Source organism: Nymphaea colorata, chromosome 11, assembly GCF_008831285.2.
Source record: "Nymphaea colorata isolate Beijing-Zhang1983 chromosome 11, ASM883128v2, whole genome shotgun sequence".
Lineage (NCBI taxonomy): Eukaryota > Viridiplantae > Streptophyta > Magnoliopsida > Nymphaeales > Nymphaeaceae > Nymphaea > Nymphaea colorata.
This window is the reverse complement of record NC_045148.1, coordinates 9994237-10019539: the sequence shown is the minus strand read 5'-3', so window position 1 is coordinate 10019539 and position 25303 is coordinate 9994237. Positions and strand designations below refer to the sequence as shown.

At 37.4% G+C, this 25303-nt stretch overlaps 1 protein-coding gene across 6 annotated transcripts; it reads left to right on the top strand.

The window, feature by feature from the left end:
• The first annotated feature begins 18308 nt into the window (after positions 1-18308).
• LOC116264114 (C2 domain-containing protein At1g53590-like) lies at positions 18309-25080 on the top strand. Of its 6 annotated transcripts, none has more exons than XM_031644118.2 (14): positions 18309-18511; positions 20123-20275; positions 20661-20735; positions 20883-21026; positions 21449-21544; positions 21625-21756; positions 22298-22450; positions 22550-22591; positions 22735-22801; positions 22982-23074; positions 23163-23346; positions 23583-23712; positions 23787-23874; positions 23977-25080. In XM_031644118.2, the coding sequence occupies exons 2-14, from the start codon at positions 20150-20152 to the stop codon at positions 24762-24764; spliced, it is 2118 nt and encodes a 705-aa protein (XP_031499978.1). In that variant the 5' UTR covers positions 18309-18511; positions 20123-20149; the 3' UTR covers positions 24765-25080. The 6 variants fall into 6 exon arrangements, with proteins under 6 accessions (XP_031499978.1, XP_031499979.1, XP_031499975.1 ...); XM_031644119.2 differs by having other exon boundaries at positions 18310-18511; positions 23790-23874; XM_031644115.2 differs by having other exon boundaries at positions 18310-18511; positions 23787-25080.
• The last annotated feature ends 223 nt before the right edge of the window (positions 25081-25303 follow it).

Below are 25303 nucleotides of genomic sequence, written 5' to 3'. Positions count from 1 at the left end.
CTAGAAGGTCAACTCTATGTGCTGCAAACGATGAGCCATCAACATGCAATTGAAGCACGGCAAGGGAGGTATCTGGAAGCACCCAGGCAAGCCATATACTCTATGAATGAGGGGTTGGGTGGAGGATTCGACATTTTTTGAAGGGTACCCAGATCTATACTCACCAATAGTTATGTCATCATGTCAAACACTTTTGACACTGCTCCATCTATTGTCCAATTCATCTATGTTGGCAATACGATTTAAACTTTATATATATATATATATATATAATATATATGAAAGATGTATGACATTTATTGGAGACCTAGCCTCCTTATCCTTATAAAATACCAAGTATGAGGTGGAAAAAAAATAGTTTACGATGCACAGTTTTATGAAACTAACTCGATTTTTGGGACAAGTTCATGAGACAATAACAATAATTTGTTATGGTTGCGGCCACTAAAGTTAGATTGATTATGTGAAAAAGTCTGTCACTATTTATTTGTCCAACTCATACATATGCAAGCCGCGACAAAACGATCTAAACTTTCTTTATACATATACATGAAAGACGTATGACATAATTGGAGACCTAACCTCGTTGGTCTTATAAAATCTCAAGTATGAGGTGGAACTGGAAAAGAAAAATAGTTTAGAATATGCAGCTTGTTGTTTACCATTTAATGAAGTAGACAGGTTCCAATCCTCTCGCCAACTAAATGGCTTATTTTACATCTAAAATCAGATTGCTTCTTTAAAGGCAATGCAAAATACTTGGTATGATCAAATAACTCTCTAGATATCATCTTTTGATTTTCTTACAAAGCCAGCAAGAATGTGCCACTTTAGCTGCCTTCATTAAGTTAACACATATTGCGGACCTTTAGTCTTGGAATCGAACTTATCTTCATCTTTTTCTTCAGTTATTTATTAATGGTGACAATGAAACCACTAGGTATAAACGAGGTACACGGAGCTCTTACAGGCGAGAGAACGAGCATGTTTTAGAAGAATTAAGCTGCAAAAGTTTGAGGTTAAAAGTAATAACTAAAAAATTTAGGTACTATTTTGTAAATAAATGATACTTTCTTTGCAAGTTTTTGGGAACTGTAAGGAGAAGCATGCAAATACAAGACTTTCACATTTGTAATTGAAAAGAAGAGCACATTTTTTTGGGTCCCGTCTATCCATGGGCCAATAATTTCAATATCAACTGTGGTCTCATCACCCTCTATGTGATTACATGGGGTAAAGTAAAAAAGTTTTCTTGAAAGGGGTCAAATTAAAATTTTTAAAACGGAAATATCAATTTTCAAAATTTTTATATAAAATAGGTAATTTTTTTAAAATTTACATGTAAATTTAGAAAAAAATTAAGGTGAACACCTTGGTTCCGCCCTGGCATGATAACCTGGCTACTTGTTACGCTGTAAGTTTGGTATAAATGATGCTTGTTATAAATATCGCCAACATATCATCAATGTAACAAATCCTGATAATTCTTTTTTGGTACTTTTGAGAATACATGGCCCTAACATGGACAAGGTGAGTCGGGGTTTTCACTGTTCGGTACAAGGTTAAAGCTCCTACTTAACCCCTCATCTTCTTAAGATATAAGATTCCTTTTGCTATTTGGAAGTGTTACTCTCGCCACGCTTCAATTTATGTGTCAGTGCGCTGCCATTTTTTACCACACAAAAAAAAGTTGATTGGCTGCCTACCAACTCTTACCTTACCCATTACACCAAACGGTCCAAACCTTTTGGAAATAACACTAACATAGTATCTCCAACATTCCATCTAGACGGAGTTAAATTCATAAATCAAAATATAAAGAGTAGTTCGATCACTTTTAAAGTATCACTCTTTTTTCCCCTCCACATCCAGAAAAAAAAAAAAAAAAAAAAAAGCTTTTGAGCCAGAAATATATCAGATCACATCTGGACAAAAGTCCAGCGTTATTTGTTAATAAATTAAGCTATTGTAAATGAATATTTTAACTTTCCAAAAAAGATATAATTTAAAAAAGTATGACTCCCGCACACAAATTAGATTTTATAATTAGAAAACTTTAACCGTTGATTCTTGAATCCTTACAAAGTTGGATCCGCATTGCTAAGGTGTCCAAAGCTTGGCCCTACGAAACAATTGATTAGGTCATCGGTCAAATCAGTCATTCTTTCCAAAATGCTTTCTCATGTATGTTTGGATGACAACAAAAATGGGTTTTGTCAAAAACTCATTTTTGATAAAAACTATTGTTCGAAAGGGAGTGAATAACTTATCATCCCCAAGTTATTCACAAAAAAAATTGCATTTTGGTCTTTTTATCCAAAAAATACAAACCAGTCCTTCGAACCTGCTTAAAACTGTTTTTTGAAGACAATTAGTTTTTATAAAACCAAACTTTTTTTTTTTTAGTATATCATCCAAATGCTACCTTAAGCTTAAAGTGCGAGAGTAGTCTTGGTCATCAAATCCTACTTTATAATTTTGAGTCAGATCAGAAAATAAACAGACATGAAGATGGACCATCGTCCCTTAGTCTGATCATCGAGCAATATCACCAATTTTAGAGGAAATTACAGATTTTAGAGGACATTTAATAAGAAAAATATTAAGTTTCTTAAACACATGTTGTTCCTACAGAACATGATTCTATAATACAAGTTCTAAAGCACAATGATCTTGTTCCATGGAACAAAGTGTAATTATGGATGCCGTTTCTAAATCTAAAATGAAAGATTGGATATAATTATTCCATGTTATGTTCTTGGTGTTTCGTAACATTTGTTTCATGAATACAATGTTCTTATTTATTGTCTCCCCTAAAGTATGTTTGTCATACGTACATTATGTAGATGGCGGAATACATAAAAAAAAAACAGAAGGGTCTAGAAGGGGTTGGTGTGACGGCGTGGAGTGGGAGCTGGTAGGCGGTGATCACCCTCTATTTCGGATGTCACAAACATCAACATCTTATGTCACAAACCCCAAGTTACCAAAAGCATATCGTGTATCGTAAAGAGACAAAAGGTTGAGTGGAAGCTTTGGCTCTTTACCGGATGGTGAGACTCCTTTGTTCACCCAAAAATAGCAAAAGTAAGGAACACATTTGTGCTTGTTTTATGTGTTCTGTTCTGCCAAACAACGATGTTTGAGATTAGCCTAAAAGGGTGTTTGGTAATAGGAAAACTATATCTCTTCATGAATACCTTGCAACATATTCATGAAGCATTATTAAATACATGGAGCGTTCTAAAGAAGATAGTGTTCCTGTACCTAACAGTCTTCAAAAATACCTTAGAATGAATATTCCATTTTCCGCTGTGAATGTAAATGTGGCCCCCTTATTTGTTCTTCTCTTTCCTGGGATGCTATTGTTTCTAGCGTCCCAGGAACTGGAAATAAGATCTATTCCTATGGTTGGCCAAATATTTAGATAGCAAATGGTTGGAGTCGGTTTAATATTTTCAGAACATCATCATATTCAAGTCCATCTTGATTAGAATTCCAACGAGGATTTAAGGACATGGTTTTATTTTTTTTTTCTTTTTTCACTGGCCACGCTCACTATTATTTCATGCATGAATTTAAAGTCAAGTTCAATCCAACAATGAACACAGTGTTCATGGGATTCACTTTTACTCAAATGGAATCCATTATCTATCTTGAGAAGAAACCACATCAAATTATTTGGAACCCCAAAAGTCTGTACGGGGTCGTTTAACAATGGTAACAATAACATACTACATATTTCATGTATCTGTTCTAAAATTTGACGTAAATTGATGTTTTTTTGCATTATAGTGTTTTGTGAATCTGCCCTAATCTTTGAGTCCGATACATGAAACATGAAACTAATCTTTGAGTCCGATACATGAAACATGAAACAATATGTTATTGTTCCTATTACCAAATGACCCCTTGATAAACTCAAGGTGTATGTCTTAGTCTAAGGAAATCCCACGTCCACCCTTCAAAGTAGACAAGAATGGAAGCCAAAGACAAAAGATATATCATATATACTTATAGTTATATGTCCTTAATTGGATAATAACACCATCTTTCAAGTAGATTCAATTACATCTCATCCATAGCACGGGTCCATTAATAATTGAATATAATACTTAAGTATAGTACTTGCCACGTCTGTTTGATTATTGACAACACTTGAAGACAAACTCTGGTGGTTAGAATAGGTTTGTCTTATCTCTAACTTTTTGGATTACTGAACCGAAATTGGCAAATTGTTGAACTTACTGGAAAGTTTTATGTCACACGAACACACTCATGCAGATAAAATTATGAGTATATAGTAAAAGATGTTTTATGAAAAACTCTAAGTATTAGACTTACTAGAGCTTAAATTGCTTAATCAATTCATGACATAGTTCAAATTTTGTTCCAATTTTAGGCCCAGCGGCTGGGATTTGGTTTACACGTTAGCATGTGGATGAGCTTCAACCACATGAACTGCATTGTCACCTGATCACCGTTTCAACCACATGATCCATCTCCGATCTCAAACTAAAGATGTATGTAATGGGCATGCACCCACATACACAAGCGGAGCCACGTGTGGTCAGTCGCCCTCACAGTCCCATAAATTTAATTTGATCCTATATTGGTGGTGACTACTTGCATCTAGTGCCATCAGGCTGCATTTTTATGGCTAATGCATCTGAGAGTCAACATTTAGACCTTGCATTTTCAGTGCAAAAAGTATGAACATTCATAATATTGATATCGTACTGACCATGTAATTTACGTTTGAGCGTTACTCAAGACCAGGCCGAAAGTATGAACACTAAGGATAATCCTCAAGAAGTGGTATTATCGAACTGTTCATCATCGAAAGCACGCTGATATTGTGGTTGGGTCGAACTGCAGGCCCATGAAAGCACTCCGATATTGAACCCCGAGTTTCACCAAGGCACTTTAGGTTCTTTCTTTCTGTGAATCAGGCTTGAGCAACCATTGGGAGAATAAGTCGTCTTCTTTTTCAGATTTTATTGTTGATATTTTTGTAGAACTCAAACAAGTGAACATCTCAGAACCAGGCAACTATGATGGCTGAACTGCAGACAAGTTCCTCGTGCTTGAACAGGAAAAACAGAAAGGATGAGCCTGTCAGGTTTGCGCGCTCTACACACTGGTATGCTCTCCCTTCGTTTTCTTCTTGGCGTTAATGTTAGCCTTCTCGTTTCCCTTTTGCTGTTAGAATGAAATTTATGCTTCCATTGCTCTATAGAATAATGAAGAAATGTACAGCCACTGTGTGGGTATATGCGGGCGAGCGAGGGAGAGGGGCATCATTCGTTCAATCGTTCGAAAGAACATACTCAAATCTATCTTTCCGTTGTATGATCAATAATATTGAAACAGAATCCGCTAAGTTTCTTATGCGTTCAACCATCAGTTTGAAGAGTGAAGATCAAGTTTTAGTTGAACCCATCTCTCAAAATTTTAATAGAGTTTTCCTGATTCCCGGAAGAGTGCACCAATATCAAGGAAAGCCCAATACCCAAAAGAGCCTTTGAGATGCAATATTAGAAGATGAGAAAAGAAAAGAGAAAGAATGGAGAACATTCAAGAAAACTGCGGATGCCTTCATCTAACTTGCACAAATTTTTGTCAAGGGATTGCAACATCTGGCATCCGCGATCTGCACCATCCTTTCCACCGTCTCCGTTCATGTAACACAGATTTATCGAATCCATCTGCACTTCCTTTCGTGTTGTTGCCCACCATAGAACAAATGCGTGGGAAGAGGCATTTGGTTTATGAGGATCATTACGCGATGCTTGATTTCGAGAACATGCGCAAGACTTCGCATAGCCAACCATAAGCAGTGCATCAAGGCGTAGATCTATCCAGAACACAACACATTCATCTTCTGCAATGCTTCTCTGTCTCCTAACCTGTATTCCTTTTTCAGCGGGCAAAGGAGAAAAATCAAAAGATAGATCAAGGCCCCGATGCAGTGCATATAACTAGGCTGTGCGGTCCTGAGCACGTTCTTGAACCCCACACAGCGTCCGCCTTCATCTGCAAAGACAAAGAAAACCTGTTCTTAGTGAACACCAACATCCACCATAAGGAAGAAAAGAAATTGTAATGAAAGTGTTTTTTTCTCTGAGAGAGAGAGAGAGAGAGAGATAGAGAGGTGAATACAGGATTTCCATTCTCACCCCATTTATAGATGAAGAAGGGGAGGAAGGAGCAACGGAAAAAGAAACAAAAGATGACACCATGGCTTTGCAACTCAAGGGTTCTGCAAGCGGCAGAATTACATTAATGTCGATTCCAAATCAAGGATTGGTACAAGTCAGCTTTACAGACAAATCAGTCATGACTACAAGCCCAAGCCTCCCCACTTTAGAGCTTTTCTCATTAGACCGAACGGTTATTTCAGATTACCGCCAAATGCATGATCCTACTGCTTCCTCTCCTTTCCCGGAAAATAAATTCAATGTGGGCAGTAGGTTTTACTTCTTCCGATGTAGTGATCTTTTATCCTCGAGAGAGAGGTAAAAAGAAAGGAAAATATTTTAGTTCACTTAAACTAATGGCGGAGCGAGGATTTTTTAGTGTCCAGAAACTTCCATTGGTAACACAACTTTTGCTGTGGGTACTGCATATAAATTTTAAACCATAACAGTGTCATTTTGAGACATTGTAATGCGATTTTAATGGGTTGGTGTGGGCAGCGGCCCACCCTAGCCAACAAGTAGCTCAGGTATTGACTTAAAACGGAAAAGATTAGGCAATCACCTGATGCAAGAGGTGAGATATGCCTAAAAGGAATGGTGGAGAAGAAAAGAAGAGGGTGGCTAACTAGCCATTGGAAGATAGCATACCTGCATAATGTTGATTAATTAGAGCTTTCACAAAGTTGGGTGAAAAGTTACCTAGAAAGTGAGTGGTCCAAGAGGATGATGGGGACTTTGTGGACACAATTGCACGCTAATTGGCATGATTATAGGGTTGATAATGATACTAAGCTTTCTTAGACAACTAGTTCTGTGAGCCGGAGAGACCCACCACTTGGTAGAGAGCGGAAGCTTCAACTCAACCCTTTGTTTCATAAAATGTAAAACCTACTTTGGGTGCCTTGGAGTGTTGTTCTGCTGCACTTCAATTTGGCGCATTGTGAGAGCCTTTTTACAATACAAGAAGTTGACACCCCTAATACTTGAAATGGAAACCAGTAATCTATAAGCTCCACTTCAGGTAGTTGTGCTAATCTCCTCGGAGACTCTTACTCAATTAGTTAAGATTCACATTTAAAAGGTCCATAATGATCAGTTGTATCCAATATAAGAGCCTAACTAATTGTCGAATAGATAGGCGCAGATAAGGCTGCACATGGCCTGGGTTTGAACCAGGACTGGACCGCCTAGTCCTGTCTAAACCTGGACCGACCTTGGTGTGTACGAAGCTAGCTTGACCCCGTGTTCAAGCTGGTGGTCCAATGAACGTTAGTGAGCCAATCCGTCGTTGTGCCCCAACCAACCTGGTTGATTGATGTTGAGCTTTTGATTCAGATTAATTTGGGTCCTTTAACTTTAACAAATTTCATTTTCAAAAAGTCTAGGAAACAACTATTTACGAATTAGGAAATAATACTTCATGTTTGTCATTAAGCATGCCATGTTAATACGTTTTGTTGTCATTATGTCATCCCTTTCTAAAATCTAACAAGTTTACCTTAATTGGACTTAATCGGGCTCCATTATCTGGATTGCTAGCCCAGGCTGGGTTGTTTAACTTTTAGTTGATCAAGTCAAGCCATGAAGGCTCGGTCCTAACGCCAAGACTGGACTAGTCGAATACATCATTGTATCTAGGGTGAGTGACGGCTATTAATTAGTAGGTTAATCAGGCTGTCTCTCAAATTTTAACAAGATACCCAATTGAAGAAATGGTAATATTATCCCTCTTTGAGCTTGGTGAAAAGAGGTTTATCTTGAAGAGAAATAGTAGGAGCCTTGCCACTTGTTCGTATGCCGCTTCTACATGTTATCGGCAAAGTACGATTTCATATGTATATATATATCATGTTGGAATATTGCTTTTTTGCTATCTAAGGAGGTTTCCTGTCTTCCACTTTCATATAGAGGGAAATATGAAGCGGCTACCCATGCTGGGACTCTTGTGTTTAGAAAAGTCCCACCAATTATTTGACCTTTAATATATATATATATATATATATATATATATATATATATATATATATATATATATATATATATATATAGGGGAAATACTAGGGATCAATATAATACCCAATGAACATTAAACGTTTATGGATCTTTTGACAAGTGAATCATTTTGTGAGTGTTATAAGAATATGTCCTAAAGATCAAGATAAATTTATGGACGTCTAGTTTTAGTGTTCATTGTATCTGTTTCAATCTTTGAATTAGATTCGTAAAACCTTACAAAGTGTTCTAACTGTGAGACGACCTCTTAATAATAAACTCTTATATAACTAAGACAACAATAGCCCACTGATTTTTTATTTAGGTAGGAAAATGTGAAGGCTCTCAAGTGGAAAAGCCAAGATGAGGCTTCAACCCTGCCATTTGCTTGTTAGTATTGTCTTCCTAATGCTCCGTAATCGACGCTCACAGTCCACTATGGAACAAAACAACTGTGTAAAGTCAAAGATTGGCTGCGCAGGTGGAAGATTCAAATCAAGGTGACTGCTAGATATATAATTTTGCGAGCTTAACCAATTTAACAATAATAACTTTGGCTTTCTTTCTTCCTTTTTGAGAAGCAAGATGAGTTTTAACGCTCAGCAGTCATGACTATGCATGCAAAATCATCCTCATGTTCATGTACATAATCAGCATCATCATCAACGTCGGCTCCTGTATTATGTACATTCATCGCTCATGATTCTGACATGCATGAACACAGGCGAAACATAGCGCAGCAGACGATATTGACCCATTCCTTGCGTGTATTTCAAAGGTCCCATCGACGTCGTTTACCAGCATTTCCAAATGATGGCTCATCATGTTGAGGTCTTGGTCCGATTTGATGTCTTATCAGCTGATGCATCGGAACAGGAACACAACTCAGTACTCCGTTCTATAGATATACGTAGTTCAACCAGTTGATGATCATGATCATGAATTGTTTGTCATCGTTAAGCATTTTTATTCATCTTCTTTCTAATACGATTGCCATAGTTCAAGCATTTGATCATCATGATATAAATTGTTTCTGTCATCGTTAATATATATATATATATATATAATTTAGCAGTATCGAGCATTAAACACATGGCAACTGTGCTTCTGATCCTGAACGAGATTTTTTTTCTTTCTAGTTAATGAAGTCATTGCTCTTCATAGTGGCCACTGCCGAATTAACCCGTCTAATCTGATGTTAAAGCGACAAAAGCTGGCCGGCGCACATGGTTTCCATGCTTGGCAACCTTCAGACTGGTCGACCCATTTCTTCTTGTGTGATAGAAGTCGCCCTCAAAAGGGAGACCGCCATTATCATCTTTCTCCCTCCATCACCTTTTCTTCTCAGAGATCTTGATTTCTCTCTCCACCATCGTCGGCTTATGGTGTTACGCACGCCACTGATGACAATGCAGGCGTCATCGTCAACAAGCACCAATAAAATTTCACCATCATGGCTCCGCTTTTGGCATTCTGGTTTCCTTCTTTGTGCTGACATGCGCCACCTCCTCGGCATGCACAGAGACGCTATTTTCCTGCAAGAGAAGACCGTCTCTTTAGTGACGCGACGAAAGCAACTGGTTGAATTTTGCAGCGCACAGTTCATCGGTTCTGCTTTTGAGATGTTTCTCTTTTTCTGTGAGGCTGTGGTTGCTTCCTTGGTAAAAGCTTGGTGCTCTTGTGCTTTGGAATTGAAGACAGGTTAAGGTTTCTTGGGGGAGCTTGATTACGCTGGATCTGGGTGGGTCTGATTTAGATTGATGAGGTCTGACTTGAGATCAGAGGATTTCAAGGAAGTTTACAAGTCGGTGGTGTTATTCCTGCATATTTCCAACATAAAATTCCAAATCCTTTCTGGAAATCAAAGATCTTGGGCCTTAAATATGTGGTGATCAATGTCCTGTGCTTAAGCCTTAAACAAGGAGGAGGAGGCTGGCAGTTGAATCCTGCTGTGATTGTTTGATGGAGGAAACGTTTGAAACTTTTCTTGTAATGGGAATTATTATATTCAGAACAGAAGTGTTGTCCATATTGCCTGCGTGTAAGCTTCAGCCATCAGTTGGCCGATATACATGGCATCGTATCAGCTGCAAACAGAAATGGTTGAGGCTGGACGCTAGAGAGTTGAAATAACAGGCACTTTTTTTTTTGTTTTATTAAATATTTTACAATATTAATTAATCTCTAAGTTCTTTTTTTTTTAAATCCTGCTACATTTTTTTTGTTTAATTAAATATTTTACAATATTAATTAATCTCTAAGTTTTTTTTTTTAAATCCTGCTACATGTCCATGCGTATCGGCTGCACCGACCGGCAAAGCGATATGGCCCTTTACAAATCTGATTCAAATCAAATATACTTTTAATAATCATATGGATATTCATATATTCATATTTAAATTTGAATTTGAATAACACAAAGAAAAGTCATATCACCAGCTTCAAAATCTAAAATCCCGTTCATATTGAAATCTGAATTTGGAACTAAATTTGGCCGGCTTTGAAAATATAAGAGCATCAAATAGATGATATTTATATAAAAATAAATCTGATCCCACTCCGAATCTGATAAGATATTTATGTATATCAGAATTTGAATCTGATTGAATGTCCAACTTTTCTGTATCTGAATTTGAATTTATGTATATCTGAATTTGAATTTGAATCAGATATTTATGTATTGGTCAAAACGAAAAACCAAATTTGACCAGCTTTTTCTCATTGAATTTGACCAATCAGAAAGATAGCTTTTTGCAGATTTCACTTGGTACTAACATTTTCCGGCCGTCTGGGGATACAAATCCATATGTTACGGCCGGCATCGCAGATCCAAATTCCAGTTAGTTGATCCTATAAAAGACGGTCATATATACATCTTACTAATACTTAATTTGGTAGAGATCTTTTTATCGGTTCTGTTGGACATCATAACCTAACAACATGCAAAACGCATGTTTGCTTTCATACTCTGCACATGATATGAATCCGAATCCGACCCGATAAACACTTGAGGGTATTTGATTACTTCAGATTTTAGATCCATGAGTGCGACATGACATGTTTTTGCTGATGTGCAAACAAAAGATCCACACGTAAAATCTACGGTTTATCATATTAAGGATCTTAGTGCATAACCTAAGATTCACATTTGGAATACTCGTTTTGCTTTTGTGTTGAGAAAAAAAATTGATCTACGATCGAAGGGGATGGGGTCTAATTATAGATCCATGAACTTAGGATCTTCATAATTTTAGATTAGAGTAGATCAAGGACAATCAAATGGCCTCTTAGTTCTTAATAGGTTACTTCTAGTAGGTAGCTCAGGTAGTATTTAAACGACAGTAATAGTAAAAAATATCTTCGTTTCAAATTCATCCCTCAATAATAAACAGATGATGAACCCATTTAGGCCTTAAAAGGTGAAATTGGACAACTAAAATTTTTAGTGAAAAGTCTAAAATACCATTAAATGAAAAATGAAAATGAACAAACAGTTTTTTTTCAATAATAAACAGATGATGAACCCATTTAGGCCTTAAAAGGTGAAATTGGACAACTAAAATTTTTAGTGAAAAGTCTAAAATACCATTAAATGAAAAATGAAAATGAACAAACAGTTTTTTTTTTCAAAAAAAAAAAGAGTCAATACTGAGCTGCCATACTTTTTTTTTTCTAAATATTTATTTGGGAGAAACCAGAGAGCTATGTCACCAGAATGCGGGGTGCGGGTGCGGATGCGGATGCGGGTGCCGGTGCGATACATCTCAAAAAATTACGGTGCGGCGAAGGTAATTTTTATTATTATTAATTTATTAATATAATATATTAATAATATCAAATTTGATAAAAAAAATTAAATCAATAGGGTGCGAATTTGGGTCGCACTAGCACCCACGTCGCATCGACATGGGTGCATCACCAGGGTTGCCGCACTCTGGTGACATTGCCAGAGAGACTTCACTGTTTTCACCAAGCTTTAGGCCACCATGCTTTCACCAACCTTAAGATAGCCAAGGCAATTCTTTTGCCCCATGATTGTAGTCTTCATTCGTTATATACAAAGCATCAGGGGCCTGCCTAGGCCGTGGCCCACCTCAGCTAATTGGAAAAAAAAAAATTACATTAAAAAAATTTAAAATTTTTTGTTGTGTAATGCATTTTTTGGATTCAGGTTTAGTTTGACTCTAATCGAATAAGTTCATTGAATCGTTTGACCCGCCCTAAAAAAAATCTATGCTCTCCTGCAAAACATGTCCTTTTAAGATTTGAATGAGCGACTGGCTCCCTACCAACAGCTCCTTAAGCGCCACATACCGTACAAAAAAATTACAATTCACGACATAAGGTAATGAACTGCCAAGCATCATCAAAATAATAAAATGACTTTGGATGAGTTTGTCGATCATAATCACCAAACTAAGAGATGAAGTTATCAATACCCTATACACCAATAATGAATTGAAAGCAAAAAAAAAAAAAAAAAAAAAATGGTACTTCAAATTGTCATAGATATGTGTGTATGCATCAGCCTATATATATTATATTGCCTCCTTAAGGCCAAAAGGAGTAATGTCAACTTCTATCAGTCGATTCAGCCTCGATCTCATCGGCCCATATTTTAACGAGGTAACGGTAAAGTCATCTTTTTAACAATTAAAAAATGGCTGACCTGAGTTTCTAAATATCTAAGTCAGGGTGCGCCCTTCTTGGTCTCGCACCCATCGACCCAATGCGGGTGCACTTTTGGTAACCACTTAAATGGTGAGTCAGGTGCGGTTGATCGCACCCAACTAAAATTGTTCTTTTTTGATTCGCACCTGACCCGCGTTTGACTTGAGCGATTTGTTATCTTTTCGTTCAATTTTTAAGGTTTTAAAATTTTTAACAAAGTCGACCTTGCCCCTTGTCTCTTGCTCGCGTCTTCCTCGTCCATCTTAGATGTGCTTAGCAACATATGCTAAAAAATTTTGTCCATGTCCTGTTACTCAATTTTAAACTGCTTTTAACTTGCTATGCAATCTAAAATAAATGGCCAACTTGTACGTTCTTTTAGTTTTCCTTAAAAATGAAACTGATTGGACTACTTAATATGAACATAAGCTTGATTTTATTGGAATGCTTATTTTCTTGGTCTTCAAACTTTCAAAACTATTGGGTGGAGACTAACTGAGTTAATTCTGATTTTCGAATATGAATCAGGTTGTCTAAATTAATGTGTACTTGTGCGATATTCACTAAAAGTGAACTATACACACTACCTAATTTTAAATTTGTTATATTTGAAATTTTTTATCTTGAATTTTAAAAGTAAAATCATAAAAGATAATAATAATAATAATAATAATAATAATAATAATAATAATAATAATAATAAAATACTCTCGCCACACCTAAATTTTTTTGAGATGTGTCACGTCGGCACCTACACCCGCACCATGTGCGCTCAGGTGGCAACAGAGGTAAATATCAATACTTACCATCCAATTTTACGTTGAACCCACCCTACCTATGCGTGCCGTTGGTCAACAAGCATTCCACGTTGTTGCTTTCTGCCTGCTGTTCTTCCTTTACTTGCGTAAGCAACTTGGAAAAAACCTCTCCCCAAAGGGAAAGACTCCCTATTCAAAAATTTTTCTTGGTGACCTCCCATATTATAAGGTTAAAAGCATCTTTAGATATTAATAAAAAATGAACTTTTTAAAGACTTACCAAATATTGATTTCTTCGTTGTGTCAACTTACTTATGCTCCGTGATTTTAATATTGCTTTAATGAATGCGCCAAGAGAAGTTGTCGCCTTCTAAGAATTAATTAATACTTTCTTCTGCTAATGGAATTCCCACAGCGACGGACATGTGAGGCCAGATGATCTCATAATAAATAAATATTTTAAGAAACGAAGGGACCAAGGAAAGAATGTGGAGTCAGAAATATATATATATATATATATATATCCTGAATGAGTTAAGTTGCTGACAATGAAATCTTTAATATTTTTCTACCATGGATTCAGAATCCCAACCGCTGCATGTAAGAAGAGATTATCTTATGAAGAAGAAAAGATATCAAATGCGTCATAGATAGGGGAATTTAAACCTGCTCCAACAATCTCAAGGGGGCCCTCACCATTGATTGATTGAGGATAAAATTCACCCTTTTTTTATGCATTATTGGACCCATGAAGGATTTTTAGTCTTATCTCACTGGAGAGTGGACAATAAGTGCTCCATGAAACCAGCTGGCTAGAAGACTGTAGAACGCGGATCGGATCCCTTTTCGGTTACAAACCCGAGCCCAGATCCAGTTGGTTCAGAAACAAGAACTTGCATGGTATGATCGTTATCCAATTTCTAATGAGTGTTTTGTGGTGATGTCTGGATCAGGGACAGATCTGAACCGATTTGGATCCATACGGAGTGGACCCGATTGACCTATAAGTATATTCCTGCGTGGTAGATCCGGTTTGCCTTGGAGCTCCAAGCATCATCTATTCATCTTTAATGAACAAAGGCTAAAAGCATATGCTTCTGCCGAGATGCTGGATCCTGCAAGCAACCTGCTGAGGATCCGCTGGCCCGGTATGTGATGTCATTGAAGCTTCAGTTTGATCTAGTCCCATAACCATCAAGTTTGGTGCCTTATTGATATATATTTCTAAAATATTATAAAGAATAGACCGTTATATATATATATATATATATATAAGTAATGATATGATATAATAAGCCGATTAATTATGATTTGACCAAGCATTCACATGCTGAAGCTTTATTTTTTCTAATTTTCTTTTACCGGTAATTATTTACTGGTTTAAACATTTTCTGAGGAAGTATGGTCATAATGAAGGAGGCATAGATATGTGAATTACACTTGGGGAGGCACTGATATGTAAATTATGTATTTATGTAGAGGTTTTGGCAAGTTAGAAGGACATATAATTTATGATACGCCTTAAGTTCCTTAGTTCAACGTGCTTTAGAAACAACTTATTATAGATCTTAATGTATATATATATATACACACACACTAACTTTAAGCCACTTTAAAACCTATATGTCAACTCACTTTAATATAGTTTGGTAGTTAATAATTGTTTGTGCAAGGGGAGAGAAACCCTTTTTTTTTTTGGTATGTGTCGTCTAAAAATTTTTCACAAGTGCCGACGGTATCTTTTCAAAACTTTTGTAGGGACCAAAAAATTTTCTTTTATAATTTTTTAATGTATAAAAAAGTAGTATTTTTGTATTTGTAGAGGCCTTAGGGGGTCTTTTTTTTTTCTAAAAAATAAAGGGTAATTTGGTCATTTATTGCAACTACGAGACACGCTTTGGACTTGGTGCTCCAGATTAATTGTCATATGCTTTAGATGATTTCATGTCGAAGTTTATTAGCATATAACAAACGCGTATTCTAGAACTTTGAATAACGTGAAGGCTCACTGCCAAGACTTTAAAGGGATGTTGAGATAAATATCTCATGTCTGTTTGGTGCCATGTGCTTGTGAGACAGAGCGTCTCAAAATATCCAGGATCGATTTCACCCGATCGGTCTGCTTCTAAGCTCGACATTTAATCGACTTCAAACTTGGTATCTATGTGTGGGTCTCATTTTAAGTCCAATTTGGAAAAATTGAATCCTTGTGTGATTCGTTTACGCCCCTATATGTTTACCTACCTCGAAACCTGAGACATGAAGTTTTTTTGTTACTTAACGTGGATATGAAGTCCAGTGTTTCCCTAAACAGCCATCGAATGCATATGTGAGACTATTAAGCGTATCTTTTAAGAGCCTTTGACAATAGTAGCAAATTATTATTATTTTATGAACTTGTTTTAAAAATTGAGGTAGATTTATAGAATATTATAATGTATTTGTTTTATGAATCTATTTGTTTTTTTTTTTTTTGTTGTAAGTTCATAGAGACAGACTTTTGATACAAGCATTCTTTGCATCAAACGACTCTTTAATATTTAAAACACCAAAAATGAAATAGGTCAATTCGCATCAGCATAGTAGTGAGGGTAAAACTCAATTTTTCGTATTATTTTCGTAATATGATTGACCGTTCTGCCGACAATAAGTCATGGTTATTGAAATCAGATAAAATAAAGATGACGGTGGTACCTACTTTGATACTGACATGATAGTTGGGGGGGAAGAGTGGTGATCATATAAAACAAATAAGCATCCTAAAATTCTGCAGTGAGGAAAAGAAAAACAGGAAATTGTGGGAAATTGCTGCAATTTTTTGAACAATTACTAAGTGGGTAGGGGCGGAATTCCTAAAAAATTTAAAAATTTACATCTAAATTTTAAAAAAATTCAGGTATACTACATAAAAAGTTTAAAAAATGATGTTTTAACATCTGTCAAAATTTTAAAACTATAATTCGGTCTTTCTCATGAATTTTTCATGGCTCCACCCCTGTAAGTGGGGAAGCTGTGCCGAATGCTACCCGATCTACTAAAAGGCTTAATGCTGCTTTCGTTGCGGGCGGATGGGCATTGCGATAAGCTGTCCTACTTGTTCCAGCAGCATTCGCATTTATGTGACAAAGACCGACGGGCTTAGGTCTGATCTCATCACATATCCAAATTTTTGTGCATCTTATTATTTAAATTAACATTTACTTTATGATACTATTTCATTATTGTTACTTGAATTAGCATTCGATGAGACATCCTCGTTTGATTGGTAAGATAGAACACTCGTTTCAACTATTCCACCAGTTCCATGAACTCTCTCCTGTTCAAAGGGATGTAAACAGATCATATTCGAGTGGATGTATTCTTTACCATGTCTGATTTTATTAGATGTTCACATATTTAGATTTTAATGCGAATGAAGAAAAAGGTTTTACCATTTTTTAATCCAAAATTTTAGTTCACAATTTGAATCCAATCCCGTTTCGACTTTTAAATTCATATATAAATCTGACTCCGATTTTTATATACACAAACAAGTCTATATCAAATTCATATATAAAACTAAATGCATTAATGGTAGTGGGCCTTGCATTTGAAAAGAACCATTGCTCTCTAAAGAGAATGATTTCCAAAGGGTTGTTTGACAACATGAACAAAATGTTACTGTTTTATGAATCTAAACCGATTATTGGTACACTTTTTAAAATGTTTCGTGAACATGTTTCATGAACCTGCACGATTTTTTAGTCCTCACTTCACTTAGTAAAATTTTCGCGTTATATCGATAAACGGACACCGGAGACTTTGCATCATCACTTTGAAAATATATGTTGCCGATAACCTGGGGAACTTTCTGCTAATCAATTTTCACCGGTACAAATTGTCGCGTTTGTGCGACTTGGGGATGTAACTTTACCTCTACGAAATGTCGTGGTGCCCCACACGTTTTGAGAAGCCTCCGAGGGCGGCGTTGTTCGTGGGTGACTCTTCCGGGAGCAAACGCGTCCTGGAACGAGACAAAGTGTCTCTTCCGCCGGGAATAAGCAGTCTTTTGAAAAGGGTCGACGTTCCTTTCCATAACTACAACAAAACGACCCAGTATCCCATGGAGAACGACTGACTGAAAAGAGACCCTAAAGTGGACTTTGGGAAAAAGTATTGTCCTATTAATGGTTATTACAGTCCAATGCTGTTAGATGTTTTTAGGAAAACTCCACTCCCAAAATATAAGTTTTTTTTTTCTGCAATAAAGAAATTCTTTTTAGTTAATTCATGCATGTTGATATTTAAAAAAAAATTAAAAGCTTTGAATATTAATAGTTTGAGATACTTTCCATTCTTAAAATGGACAAATCTGGTGTTGGAGAATGCGAATGTTTCTGATTTTCAACACTTTTTGCTTTTGCGTTTACAAGTTAAAAGTGTTTTACACATGAAAAGAAGAGGACATTATTATCACTCATTTTCATCGTAACTTACTTAATTGCCAATCATGAACGCATTTCAGGAAAATGGTGGAAATGAAGCTCGTGTTTGGATTTACGAACAAAAAGTGGTACTTTGACAGAAAATCTTCCAAAAGGAAAATGCCGTGAGTGCCAAACAAAAGTAGGACCCTCCGAGAATTAGATTGAAATCGCGGTGATATCTTTGTAAAACGAAGAGTTCAATTCTCTTAGTATTCAAAAAGAAAGGCTGCGGTGCGTTTTCTTGACACTAACGAGCCGTCCCCTGAAAATCTACCATTCTTCTTCTGGCTTTCTCTGCCTCTCCCGCCGCGGCGAACCACGTGGCGGTAAACGCGAGATTGATCTCACCGGTCGGCCCCTGTGCGAGCTTCGCCGGAAAGTGCTAGCTTCTTGCTCCGGTCGGCGCTTTGCGGTCGTCTGCCAGGTTAGCGATGTCCGGTGTCTCCTTTTGCAAGATTTGGCTTCTCCCGTGAATCCGATTTGGATGGAGGGCTAGTGCTCGCGGGAAACCGTCGGTCTCCTTCACACTATCCTCTTTCCGGCGACATACGTGGTTATCCACGTCGGATGCGGTTTGTCAGTTTAGGAACCGCTCTCCATCTCTCTCGCATTTTGAGAGAGAGGAGAACTTCATGTCGGCTCGTGAAGTGTTTTTCCTTCGTCAAGTTACAAATAGGAAGCCTGAAGCGTTTATTTCGGGGACGCTAGGGCTTTGGTTCTGAGGGAGTTTATTGATCTATTTGATTTTGATGTGTGGTATCGCTGTGCCTTTCTTCTGCTCTGCATCAGATAAGGTAGTTCTTTCCTTTGTGGCAAACATGCTTTTTAGAGCGCCAATGGGAGTTGTTTCTGTATGAATTTGAGATTTTTTGATCTGCGAGGATTGAGGTCGAGTTGAATTTTAGGTTGAGTTTGAATTTTAGTTATTATAGGAGAAAAAAAAAACAGATATTTTGCCTTCGGTTCGGCGTCGATGAAGTGTCTGATTTATGACGTAATGAGATGGCAATTTTACAGAAGACATGTAGGTTCTTTTTATTCTTTTTTTTCTTCCGAAGTTCTAGTCCTTTTTTCTATGGTTGTTGTTTCGAAGTTACTTGGAGCATTTTTTTAAGCGATTGCAAAGGAAGAAAAAGGCATTTGACTGTGATTATTGTAGCCCTGAATATATATTTTCATGGTTAGGGATGACGAGAACTTCGTTTAAGAAGGTGTTTGGTGGCGTTTTTGGGAACTGGTTCTAATTTTTTATGGGTTTCAATGTTGACGAGCGTCTCCTTTTGACTTGTGTGTTTCTTGAGCAATTTTGCGTGGCTATGCATCTTATTTCTTATTCCTTTAATAGTTAAGAAACATAAAAGTTTTTGCTTGACAGCCAATTCATTTTTGGGACTTGAAACATGCAGAAACGTTTGAGAGTTGCTTTAAGTTTCTTCCAAGACCGATCATATTGAAAAGAAAGTTTTCGTATAGCTATAGCTGTATTAAGCCATCTCTTCCACACGGTAAAGAGATTCTTTCTATTTATGAATATTATTGTTCGAATTTGATCCCTTGAAACTTAAAGTTGAAGCAATAATTTATTTTTCTTAATTAATAATATACGTGTCAGTCCCTATCCAAAAAAAACCAAATTGTTTTCTCTAGGAGTTCCTTCTTTTCCCAAAAGAAAAGAAAAAAAATATTAAAAGCAACTGCATAATGCACAAGTAGGGAGGAGGAAGTAACAGCAACAAGTGTATCTTCACACGGCATAAGCTGACCAGAAGCCCATCCTTGCCTGCTCTTGGTTTTCCATTTGATTGAACAAGATTGATGTTGATGACCATATATGAAAATGCTGTGCTGTCAGTTGCATGGTTAGCAGCCTTATGATATAGCATCTGTGCCCTTCAATCCAATTCTTATTTATGGTTGTCATGGGTTTGTTTCACATATTTACAATGTCTGTAATTGTTTGTTCTTTGAGCCTGCTAGTTGTTCTGAGGCAACTTGCTTTAACCTTATCCTTCCAATCTTTTGTTTGTTTTTTCAGAGTTTGATCGAAGAATAAGCATCTGAGATGGACATAGCTCAACTTTCAATAGTTTATCACTTTGGCTTGGTCCTGGCTGTGCTTTGGATATCTTCTTCATTCAATTGCTGCCACCCAGTTGTTTACTTTATAAGTTTTATTTACCTCTATCTGGTAAACAAATCATTTCACTCATTTCTTGACCAAATAAGGAACTTGTTACCTACTTTACTGCCAACTTTTTTTCTGGTTTTTTTTTTTTTTTTTAAATACCAGCGGGTGGGAGTATTCAGTACTGCTCAGTTTATTGGCAAGTTCGATGAATCTGATCTAGCAGTCTTGGAACTTTCACACTAGTCAAAAAGTTTTCTGGGTTTCTCTGAAACCCAGAGGTTCACTGTAGTGGGCATTCTGTTATTTACAAACATTCTAATGCCATATTTTATAGATTTAACAATTTTTGTCCTGCTTTTGCTAATTGAACTGCAATTCCCTTTCCATACTGCGAACATGATGATGAAGCTTTTCTTTTTCTTCTATTTGTTCTCCACCTTAATAGGTTAATGAACGTTATATTTTGAGATTAAGGAAGAGGTTACACCATGAAGAGAAGAAGCAGGCATATCAGAAAAGGGTAACTGGTCACAACATGAACCTGCCATTTTTTTGTTGTCTTTTCATTTTAAATTCATTCCATAGCTCCTAATAACCGTCTGAACATGGATGGTGGAATGAAACTGTATGTATAACAGGGAAGTAATTTTCCTTTTTGTTGTTTCAGATTCTCTCTGATTCAGAAACAGTACGGTGGCTAAACCATTTGCTCGTGAAAGTATGGCCTATCTGCATGGAGCAGATTGCTTCGCAGAAAATACTCTTGCCTATTGTGCCCTGGTTCCTGGAGAAGTATAAACCGTGGACAGCAGTATGCATCCACTCATTGTATTGCACTTTTTTCATCATCTCACCAGTTTGTTATTTCAATGGCAATTCTTCTATTGAAACGATTGTCACAAAAAACGTGTATGGGTATTATACAGCGAGAAATTTCTTGGGTATAATACGGCAAAGTTGTATATCTCGGGCATAAAACAGGAAAATCTCGGCAAATTTTTAAAACATTTTGAACATTTAATAAATCCTGAAAATTATAAAAAAATAAAAAACATAAAAAGTACAAAAAAATGCAAAAATAACGTGTATAATATGCGTTTTTTTGACGTTTTTTATGTGTGTCTTTGTTGACAAGCTGTCATGGCTTCCTTTTTGTTTTTTTTGTTTTTTCTGGAATTCATGCTTTACCATTTTTTGTTCAAGAGTTAGTGGTAATTCGGATGATATATGCAGAAGAAGGTGGTGGTGCAAGAATTGTACCTGGGAAGGAACCCTCCTCTGATCACTGAAATGAGGGTTGTTGGACAGTCAGCTGACGACGACCATCTGGTATGATGTGGATGATTTCATTCTCATACCCAAAGGAGCATATTCAAGCTCTCCAGCTTAACATGGCAATGATTATACAGGTTTTGGAGCTAGGGTTAAATTTCCTGTCTGCAGATGATATGAGTGCAATACTAGCAGTGCAGTTAAGGAAAAGATTAGGATTTGGCATGTGGACAAAATTGCATTTGACTGGCATGCATATTGAAGCAAAGGTCTCTCTCTCTCCCTCTCTTTCTCTCTCTCTCTCTCTCTCTCTCTCTCTCTCTCTCTCTTGCGTGTTCATATTGTGTGAATTACATTGCACAGACGAAGCATCTAAGTATTAACTTTAAGGCATGTTATTTCTAGTTCTATACATACCAAGTTATTATGGACCTGCATTTCAATAATATATAATGCTCATTTCTGATATTCTAGATGCATACTGGACATCCATAAAGTACTATCAGAGAGTCTGTGCTTCTTTGTTCTTTTGGCAAACATTCTATCTTGTTAGTTATGAAAGAATTCCAATTTATTCATCAACATCTGATCTTCTATATTGCATGGGGGTTTCTATCTTCCTTTTTTCTCTGTGTTGATATTGTTGTTTTAGCACCACGTTTCAGGATTTATTAACTACTTTCCTGTAAGCATTTGAGGAGTCGTTTCCTTGTCCTTGACAATACGATTTGGTCACTATTTTTCTCTGCATTTTCTTTCCTTGTCACTGCAAGAACAGTGAAATCTTAAGCAGTTTCCTTCTCCTGTTAGGTTTTGGTTGGTGTAAAATTTCTGCAGAATTGGCCTTTCCTTCAGCGTATACGGCTATGCTTTGTGCAACCCCCATACTTTCAGATGATTGTCAAACCTATTTTTAGTCATGGCCTTGACGTTACAGAAGTTCCAGGGATTGCTGGATGGCTAGTATGCTTCTTTTACATCTTAGGCATATATTATTGAGCATGATCGATTTTGCCACGTGGATCTCATGCCTTTCTTTTCCAATCTGATACATTTTGGCAGGATAAAGTCCTCGCTATGGCCTTTGAGGAGACACTGGTGGAGGTTGGTAGTAGTACAGTATCCTGTCATCTTATTAGATTATGTTATTGCTTTGAAGCTTACTTATAGTCCTTAAAGGCGAGGGAGGGATTTCAGTTCTATAAATGAAATAGTCGGGTGTTATCTGATGGTTATCTTCTATGCAGCCCAATATGCTTGTCGTTGACTTGGAGAAACTTGTCGGATCAACAGAAAGTGCATCAACACCAGAAGGTACGCCTGAGAATAATCTTGTCTTGATTCTTTATGATGGTAAGGAGTGCACAAACTCCTCTTTCTTTGTCTCATCATATAAAAGACTGATGAGGAGCTGGCAGAACATTGTTAATGGAGTGGATGAAAGAAGCAGCCTTTCTTATTAGGTACTTAGTCTAATCCATGCTATATATACAGGTGGTTGGTTCTCTGTGGATGAAAGAAAGCCTATTGCTTATGCAAAAGTTGAAATAATAGAAGCAGATAATATGAAGCCATCTGATCCGAATGGTATGCCGGCACAGATAGATGTACTCGAAATCTTTATATCGTGTCTCCTGTTGGTTCCAAAATTAAAAGTATGCATTTCTTTTCACAGGGTTAGCCGATCCATATGTGAAAGGCCACATGGGCCCATACAGGTTCAAGACAAAAATTCAGAGGAAAACATTAGCTCCAAAATGGCAGGAAGAGTTCAAGATCCCAATTTGTACGTGGGAGTCTCCTAATGTCCTTGAGCTTGAAATCCGGGATAAAGACCTGTTTTTGGATGACACTCTTGGGTTTGTATTCTTCGGTGTTTCATTCTGATAATGTGTAGTAGATCTCTGTCTTAGTTATATTAGTCTCTGTTCATATCTGTTTTACAGGTTGATTTTAGGGAGTGTTGAAACTGGATTTAGATAATCAGTGCTTGCTGATGCATGTGCCTAATTTTTTTTTCGCCATGAACTGCACATGATCTTGCATTTCTTTGTATGGTTCTGAAGCAGTATGCCCTTTGTATGTTTATCTTCAGCAACTGCTCTATAATTGTCAATGATCTCCGGGGTGGACAGAGGCACGACAAATGGCTGTCTCTGAAAAACATCAAGATGGGCAGGCTGCATATGGCAATAACTGTAGCTGAAGTAGATCCAACTGTGAAGGTGCCTTTTCTTTACCTACTTACCTTCTGTGGAATTCAACCTTCAACAGGCATTAACTCCGTAAAACCTTTTAGCAGGAGGAAGTAGATGCAAATGACCAAGCATGGAGTCAAAGTGGGGAGGGGGTCCCAGTGGATAAAGACATGGCTCGTCAAGAACCCGGTAAAACTGAGACTAAAGAATATCTTAGTAGAGTGGCAGATAAATTTGAGCAAATCAATGTAGAAGGCCAAAGTGATTCATGCATCTGGGTTCATCAACCAGGAAGTGATGTCTCTACTACTTGGGAGCCAAGAAAGGGGAGAAGTAGAAACCCGGAAACTGAGATCCCTCGCGAAGGTCCAGGCACTCCAGATAGCCCAGCCTGTACGGGTTCAGTTCGCAATGACAACAGTAGCGAGGAAGAAGAGATACTAAACCAGAATCAAAAGCCCATTGATTCAATCAAGAGGAAGATGGTTTCACTTTTCTCTAGGGATAGAAAAACAGATGATACGAAGAATAGCAAAGAAGATCTGTCAACTCCACGCCCCAACCTGAAGGCCGAAGGTGAAAAGGGCAACGGCGTCGTGCTTGTTCTGGATGATGTTCCTGAAGACTTCAAAGAACAGCTGGCAGGAAATAAAACAGGTAAAGAGGGTTCTACCCCGCAGAAATGTGAGGCTGATAGCTCTCCTAAGAATGCAAAGAACGTGGCCAAAAGCATCATCAAGCACGCCGGGAAATCTGCACATCAATTGAAACACAGACTGAGCAAGAAGATATCTTCCAAATCAAGGTCGAGCACGAATCCGGAGGGTTCTGATAAGTCCAATCTGTCTGATGAAGAATCTAATACAGGCCTAGAAGGAGATAGCCCGAAAGCAGAGGACCTTCCTGTCGATCCTGTTTTGCAGGAGTGCTTCCCTTTTAACAGCAGAGGCCATGATGGTTCACCAGTACAGTCCCCGCTCCTTCCTGAGCATGTTGTGAATTCTCGGGTGTCAGTAGGTTCTTGTGAAGAGTCTAGCGGACTCCGCAGGAATGCTTCAATTTCCAGGAATTCATGTTAGCGATGAAATGAAGTTGTTAAAAGGAGGCTCGGGTAGGCAGTCTTCTGAGGGCATTACGAACGTGGTTGTAAAAGATGCAGTCGTGGTTAGTAGTCCAAGGACTTGCTGAGACGTTAGCTTCGTTTGAGGGTGATCTACTCGCTCCGATCCTGTGCAAGTTATTTGCTCAATTCTTGAGCATGGTTTTGTCTATACGCGGTTAGATCAAAGGTAAAGGACGCATACGACCATGCACATAAGTCGGTCACTAAAGTTTCCCTTGGGACACCGTGTACGAAAGTAAGTTATTCCTGCCAATGCATCTCCCTTTGCTGAAGATCATGTGCTTCTTGGTTTTAACATTAAACTTTTCTCGGGTCGCCCCACCATGAGAGAGAGAGAGAGAGAGAGAGAGAGAGATCTATGTATTGAGAAAAAAAAATTTTGGTGACATGAAGTCACCGGTTTTATAAAAAGTTAGGCAAGAAAACAAGCCCAAACCAAAAAGGAAGAGAAAGGTACGGGGTAGAGGGTGAGGGAGAGGAGGAAGGAAGCCTGCA

What these genes read in the sequence shown, in the direction of transcription:
- LOC116264114 (XM_031644115.2), top strand. Translation starts at nt 20,150, where the DNA reads ATGGACATAGCTCAACTTTCAATAGTTTATCACTTTGGCTTGGTCCTG. An exon ending in GTTTTATTTACCTCTATCTG is followed by an intron (nt 20,276 to 20,660) that starts GTAAACAAATCA and finishes CCACCTTAATAG; the next exon opens with GTTAATGAACGTTATATTTT. An exon ending in TTGAGGAGACACTGGTGGAG is followed by an intron (nt 22,592 to 22,734) that starts GTTGGTAGTAGT and finishes TCTTCTATGCAG; the next exon opens with CCCAATATGCTTGTCGTTGA.